The following is an 8051-nucleotide window of genomic DNA, read 5'->3' on the forward strand; positions in this document are numbered from 1 at the left end:
GCTGAGCTTGCTAACCATTACATCAAGTGGTCTTTAGCTCTGAAATTCAAGCTTTTTATCTCATTCTTTTGTTCTTTCTTGCCCCTCGAGGCGCATCTATGCTGCCAAATTTAAGTTGAACAAGTAGAGATTCTTGTCGGGCTATGACAGGATTATATTACCCACAATTAACATTTGTTTCTTCTCCCTCCCTCTTAACGCTCACAACACAGGATAGGCCTACAACAAAGTGTATGAAGTATGTTTGCTGTGAAAAATGCATCGAATCAGCAAAACAATCGGCCGGACCTCAAAATTTTGTTTTCGGCAAAATAATTTTGCCCTGACTTTACCCTGAATTTTACCCTGAGTCTCAGAGCATTTCAGCGCTGAACCAGCATAGATCATCAATGAAACTAAAATTCAATCCTGATACATTGAATACCAAGTGTATTTTAAATTTTATGCGCAGTTTATCCTCATTGTGATAAAATTGTTGTCATAGAGTTCACCCAGAGTGAGTTTATCCCGTACTCACTTATTTTGAAATTTGTGGCCTTGATGTGGAAATTGACTTTGTCTAATTGTTGCCTTAGATGCTTTGTTTCTTATATATTTTTTAAAATGACATAAGAAAATGACATTATTTTGAATCACACAAAGGTGTAAAGATTTGTCAAAGCTTTTAAATTATCAGTGATTATAAGGAACGCGTCTGTAAACACTGGGCGGGCAACATTCTAAAGCTTTCAGACCCAAATTTTGCGGTCTTAAAAACCAAATTTTAAAGCATTTTCTACGAGTGTGACTGATGGAGAGTTTCCTAAATGTTGCTTCTCATTCAGTCCACTCTAGCCAAATTGATTTTTTTATTGTTGAAAGCTAACAGGTCCTCAAGAAACATATTGAATTTTTCTTGGCATCTAGAACCGTATTTCAGCTTCCGTTGTACAAAACTATTGGTTTTTTGTTCGACCTCCGCCAACTTTAGTTTTTACTCGACTCATTAAAATACTTTCTTAATTATAAATTGCTTTGTTTCTTGGTAGTTGCAGCCGAACAGCATTAGGCTTTTTTCACTCATGGAAGATTAACAGAAGCCTTTTTTCAGCTGTTTCTTTCTGTCATTTCCCACAATTTAGAGTGTACTTTTTGGGAATCATTGCTATTTTATGGCGACTGCGGCCACTTTTTTGAGTATAAAACGTTCACTGATACCAGCCGAGATTATTCAGGCTGTGGTTGACCTGAAGCTTTGGTTAATTTAGAGTTCAACCTCACATAGACTGCTTCAAGGGATTGAATCATCAAAGAATGGCTTGCTAAGCACATGCAATGCCTCTCTGTAAATATGCTTAGCTCAATCTAGAAATTTGGATTGCGAATTGTTTGTCAATGTTAATTCCCCCACAAGAAATTTTGGGTATTTTTGAGGTCTGATTTAGGGCACAGCAAGCACTCTTCAAAACATAGCAGAATGCCAACCGGTGTTTTTGCACTTTCTCATACAACTAGCTTTACTAAAAAGAACTTAATATTCTTTGGTAAATTTGGGAACTAGCCCTTTGTTTCTGTTTTAGCTCCATATAACTACATAAAAGCAACCTTCAGTGATGTCAAATGAACAATCAAATAGTGTGAACGACTCAGAATCGATTCTAACGACCGACAATTCCGAATCTCAATCTCCCAAAATTGAGCCCCGAAACGAAGGTGTACCTCCTTTTCCCGCACTCGAAACCCAAAATGATCCTGTAATGGATTTAAAGGGTGATCTTTTGGAAACTAAAGAAAGTACAAGTGAAAATACACGTGTGACTTCTGATGCATTTTTGGACAATTCAAAAGAGGAGGCAAAAGTGAACGAAATGAACAGACGTCAACAATTTGAAGACCTTGAATTAAAAACAACAACAATTTCGCCTCCACCTGGGGTCCAAATTCTAATTACACATTCAGCTGCAAAATTAAACAGTTTTGTAAATAATGCAGAAAACAGCAACCAGGAACTAGCAATGATCCGAAACGTCGAGAAACAAAGCAACGAAGCCGGATCTCTCGATATGAGTCTGATCAGCAATAAAAGACCATGTTCACCTCGTAGACAACTTGTTCAAGTGACCCCCGAACCTCAAGAAGTGAAACAAGAAGATCTCTGCAATGATTGCACTTCAGATTACGAGCCTTGCGGTGCTCTGGTTGTTGATCAAGGTTCTACTGATGACGCAATTGCAATGGACGTTGGTTTGGTTGATGATGGTGACGCAAGTAGATGTGTCAACAGTGAATGTCTGCGCAAGATTGCAATTCTACAGGTAATAGATCTACGTTGATGAGGAAATTTTCTGGACTGTTTTACGGTGACCTTCAAACGAACCAAAATGTTTATGTATTTTTGCCAATGATTAATGAAACCGGGCTTAAAGAACTCACAGAATTGATGAGTTCTGTTAATTCTTGTACTTCATTTCGTGCCTCAAGCAAAAATTTTTTCTCGTGCTTCTTTTTTTGCGCAAACACGGCAGCCTCGCATTATTTTTGAATGGTAATCACTATTTAATCTTTTCGGAAATGCCCATCAGCCCTAAAGTCAAACTATGTTGATGGAAATTCGTCTCCTGAACAAGAGTTAGGCAATGTTTTTTATTTGTGATTATTAGAGACAATTACTGATAATGAAATACCTTGACGGAGGTTTCACTCAAAGGTAATGATTTGTACTCGCTTTAGGCTTTGCTAATCAAATTTCACCGGAGACAGTAATCAAGTTTGATCACGCAAAATTTGCGCAAAGTGTAAATTGTTCAACTAGACGACTAGTGCAAGTCTGTGCGTGGCACAGAAATTTTCAACAGTTATCGTCCTCCGTGGACATAGATTGAGTGAGTGACAATTATCGACTATGATCAAGTGTTCAAATGCTTCCAAAAGAAAACAAAATCTCGTGAATGCAGCTTCTCAAGGTGAAGCATAAAAAAACTCAAGCTTCAAAGGGAAGCAAGAAAAATAAACAATGCATTGACGTAAAAGCAGTTATAATATTATAAACATCTGCATACACATTTTATAGGACCAATTGCAGGAAAACCAGAATTTTAGTCACAATCATTTTTTGCTGATATAGTGAGTAATTTACGTCGAGTAATTTACGAGGAAAATTTAAAGAAATTGGTTGTCATTTTTCCGACACAAACATGTGTTTTCAACATTTGTTATTTCAACACAAACATGTGTTTTCGATTTTCGTGTGTCTGATGTTGACTTCTTAAGATTTAAAACAATTAACGACAATTGTTTTGCTTGATGGGCACCAATTTAGTATGAAAATAAAATGTCAAATGTGCACCCTAGTTAATTTAATTATTCAAACTAAGACGTTGTTAGAAATCATTTTTGCTTTTACGACGCGAAGAGAAGTATTGGTATTCTACAGGTTTTTTACAACTCTAAGATGATTATTGGTATTCTACATGTTTTTAGGAATCGAAGAGGAGTATTGATATTCTACACGTTTTTACGACTCGAAGAGGAGTATTGAGATTCTACAGGTTTTTTAAGCTGTCGCAAATTTGTTCATGACCTGAACTTTTTCGATCATTGACTTCTGTTTTAGAAAGTTGGCTTCTGTTTTCGAACATTGGACTTAAACAATAGCTTAGGTACTAATACATAGAAATTAGCAGCTACTGGCATTACTTAAGTTGAACAGTTCATTATCCGAAGCTTTCTTCCCATAACAGCCTCTTCTTCCAATTCAAACTACAGACACAACCCACCCACCCCCCCCCCCCCCCCAACCTACTGAACTCTCCGCAACTAACCCACAACCCACCTACCCCCACCCAAAAAAGAAACTTCCCCCTCCCACCTACACCCCACCTATCCAGACCCCTAAACTAAAAACTGTGTCCTCATTTTTTATAACCAGCCTTCAGTTTAATTGGGCTGTTAATTTCTTCATTATCTCTTTTATTTGATATTTCTTTTTTCTAGGTAAAGTTATGTTAATAATTATTTTGCACGACTCTTGTTTCCGATAATCTACTGGTTGTGTTTTTTAGTTGACGCAAGTTTTTTCATGACTTGAATTTCGAACATTGACTTCTGTTTTCGAAGATTGGACTTTAACAGTAGCTTAGGCAAAGGTCAGTCTTTCCTACCTATCTAAGCTACCCCGACCTATTCCGCCCCCCAGCTATCACGCCCAGCACTTACCCCCTAGCTACCTACCCCCGGGAACCTATCTACCCCATGCCTTACCACCTCACCCAAAAAATCTACCCCCACCAGCACCAATCTACCCCCCTCCAACTACTTCCCCAACCGCCTACCATCTACACCTGCCACTGACCCAGATTCCTAACTAAAAAGGGTTGTTTTTTCTAACTATGTAGTAATTATTCGTGTTTGCTTTTTTGTTACTTCTAAATTTGGTTGGATTTGGTAAAAGTTTTTATTGCACGACTCTTTGAGTCGTTTCCGGTATTCTACTGGCTATGTTTTCTTAACTTTTCTGCAGTAGCGCTGTTTAGTTTTAATCGCCAGTTAATAAACTAGTGCTCGAAGCAGCGGTTCATGTTGTTTGAGTTATATTTGCCAAACTTTTCAGAAAGAAGGGTTTGAACCACCTGAGACAGCCTGATTAAGGTTTTTGATAATTGTTTTTATAATTTGTTCTAGGTCTCACGATGAATATTTGATTTATCTTGATGAGTGACAAACTTTTTATGCAGATCTTCGATAAATGTTAAGCATTAAATGTTTAATCAAACAACGAGCAACTATTAGTTGAAAAAATATTAATCAAATTCTGGTGTGTTAACAAATGTTCTGTTTAAATTCTGAGATTTTATGGGCAGAGCATACCAGTGCTTTCATGTCTCGTATTCAAATGTTTGAGGTGACGTGAACATACCGAGTTGTTCAGAATCAGATTAAATTTGACTGAACTTTTTTGAGTGATCAATTCAATCTATCACGATAACTTTTTGGAACTTCTTTGCCACACACACTTCATTCAGCCTAAAAATTAATTTTCATGGCGTATTATTTGCAGATATGGCAATTGTAATAACTTCGGAATAAACTTGGCAACTGAATACGGACTGAAACTAGGTCATTGATATCAGTAGAAAGTTATTCTTTCAGGAAAATCTGAATCTGGTGTTTTGGAGGCAAACTCTTTGTTAAACTTGTTTGGCACCTTAAAGTCTTGCTTATGCATTTTATATACTTAGCTCAAACAGGTAGTTTTTGATTGCGTTGATTTTAGATTCATAACTTTATTTATTTTGTTGCTTTAGAAGTTATTTTGATGCTTTAAAATTGCTCTATAAAGATGCTTTGTCAAAACATTGTTATTTTCAATCCCTTAGTACAGATAAGTATAACTGATTATAACTCAACTGAGTATAACGCACCAGCCACCATAATTGCGTCGATAATTTTTCTTCAAAGAATTTTATTATATCACTGCTTGTGAAGCTACTGCCAAGAAATAAAGAATTGAGACAGAAAAAAAATGATGGATTTGGTTGGTGCTATGTAATATTCGCTTTTCATTTACAACCAAAACAATGTTACGAAACATTTTTTTCTCTCGTTTGGTAATAATTTTTGTCGGATCTCTCGCGTTGTTTGGCCTCAATATATAGATAACAATTTCAGTGAATAATGGGAATAGTTAAGTGACCGAACTGAGCTGCCAATCAGCGGGAACAAAAGTTTTAACAAAATAAGCTCGTTAAAATAGCATTAGTAGAACATATCACTTGTGCGCATCATTCAGGACATAATTTTATACCCGTCCTCATGAAAACTGATTAACTTTTGTTTTCTAGGAAGAAGTAAATCACGTGCGGAGATGTCAGCTACAACAAGAACACCAATTCTTGGAACTGAAGAAACAAAGTGAGCAACAACTGTGCTTGATGCAACAGCAGATATTTCTCCAACAGCAAAAGTTCAGTTCACTCCAAACCCAGCTGAACCACGTGATCACTTCAATGACGTCACAGCTTCCGTTGTTGCAAATGCTGCCGCTTTTCAGTACAATAAATTCAGCAAACGGCTTCAACTTGCCCGACAATGGAAACATTTTGGGATCCAAAATTGGTAACGGCTTGAATCTTCACGAACAAAAATTGATTTCAGAAGCTAGCAAGGTTGCTTCTGTTAATCAGTCACAGGTAACGCCTAATCAAGCACAACAGCACGCGGCGGCCGCAAGTTTAGCAGCCAGTTTACTGTTGCCAGCGCAGCAAATCCAGATTCTGGCTAATTCTGGAAACACCTCGACAAACTCGAGCAACCCTCTCCAGCAAATAATTCAAAACTTAACTTCAATTTCGCCAAATAGCCTCTCAGGTCATGTTAACACAACTACTTACAGCCAAAATGAGCAAAACTTAAGCAGTACAAAAGCGAATGTTTTAGCTGCAAAAACAATGCCCGATCCGGCCATCTACTTAGAAGAAATGAAAGCAAAACGACAACCTTCGGTTCAAGTTGAAAAGGAAAAAGAGGTCAATTTCTACAATAATGACTTCAAAACTTACGAGAATACAGTTCGAATGCAAACTGAACCAATTGCTAAGACCGTGAACAATATCGCCAGCAAAATTGCAACTGAACAAGTTATTCGTTCAAACATTGAAAGTCAGAAATTCGATCAAAAATGTGATGAACCCAGCGTGCCGAAACATGAACCACATGAAAATAATTTTGACCAACAACAGCAACAATTGATTTCGAATTGTTCGGGCGAATACCAAAGTTCAGAGAGCCCGCCGCTTTCAGCCGAGGCACTTAGTCACATAAAACGACCTATGAATGCTTTCATGGTTTGGGCGAAAGCTGAGCGAAGGAAAATTCTGGCAAGCAACCCCGATATGCACAATTCTGCAATAAGCAAAATTTTGGGCGCAAGATGGAAAAATATGAACCCGCAAGAAAAGCAGCCCTATTACGACGAACAAGCTCGGCTTGCGAAACAGCATCTAGAAAAATACCCGAGTTATAAATACAAACCAAAACCAAAACGCGCCGCCGGGAATTTCATGGCGAAAAAGATGAAACTTAATGAATACACAAAGCTTTACTCGAACAGTAATAACTCGGTTTTCGACACCAGTTCCGCTAAGTCGAGCCCTATAAATTACAGTCCTCAAACTACTTGTGTATATTCGCCAAATGCCAAATGATTCAACCCAACTACTTAAAATTAAAAACACTCAGTAATTTAAAATATAATTTCGATTTTGGTGACAAATAAAACTGATCCCTAAAAAAACTTAATTATAAAAATAATTGGTTATAGTTTTTGCCGTTCAACCGCAATCTAACGGCATACAAATTGATATTGATTGTTATTCGTAAGGGGGGGGGGGTGATTAATACAATAAACAAATTGATGGTTGCTAGCAGCTATTAACGGTGCCAATTAAATATATTGTCAACAAAATCTGATAATGATGAAGAAGTTAATTATTTCAATCTAAAAGGTGCCTTTGGATAATCTGAAATACAATCAAGAAAAAGGTAATTTTGTAGAAAAACCTAATTTAACTTTAGCTATGGTTTCATTCATGTTTATAACATTGAGTGTTTTAATTTGAATTATGATATTGATGTTGATATTGGCAATAATTTGTAAACAATTTATTGATGTTTTGTTTTGATAAATATTATTATTGATCGGCTTTGTCTTCTTCGAAGAGTACATAAGCTATAAAAAATTTGGCCGCTTTCAGAAGCGTGAACATTATCAGGCAAATACAACAGACTTAATTGTCGTGTGCGTAACTATATAGGTTGAGTTTCCCCACCAATAATCATACAAAATACATGGCAGAAATTGTATACAAAGACAATGAGTGCATCCCTATAAAACATGTCCAAAACAAAGAACTAGTTGTTCCGAACCCACTTGTGGGGGGAGAAGCTATATGCTCAAGTAGTTTGTTTCAGTCAATTTTTGCCGATCGATATATTTAGCGTAGAGAGTTATGTGTGGTATCACTAGAAAGCAATTGAAGCGTAGAGTTTAACTTAAACAAGCATCTTTTTTCGAG

The 8051-nt window shown here is 36.9% G+C and overlaps 1 protein-coding gene across 7 annotated transcripts in view; it reads left to right on the top strand.

Moving 5' to 3' along the window:
• LOC142337771 (uncharacterized) overlaps positions 1-7356 on the top strand; it is a 37905-nt gene extending 30549 nt beyond the window's left edge. For all 7 annotated transcript variants that reach the window (XM_075387273.1, XM_075387278.1, XM_075387275.1 and 4 more), the window contains exons 2-3: positions 1560-2294; positions 5820-7356. In XM_075387273.1, coding sequence (XP_075243388.1) covers positions 1593-2294; positions 5820-7181 — 2064 coding nt within the window. In that variant the 5' untranslated portion in view covers positions 1560-1592 and the 3' untranslated portion in view covers positions 7182-7356. The remainder of the gene's footprint in view (positions 1-1559; positions 2295-5819) is intronic.
• Positions 7357-8051: the final 695 nt, after the last annotated feature.

This window comes from Convolutriloba macropyga, chromosome 4 (assembly GCF_964194025.1).
Source record: "Convolutriloba macropyga chromosome 4, txConMacr16.3, whole genome shotgun sequence".
In the NCBI taxonomy this organism is placed as follows: domain Eukaryota; kingdom Metazoa; phylum Xenacoelomorpha; order Acoela; family Convolutidae; genus Convolutriloba; species Convolutriloba macropyga.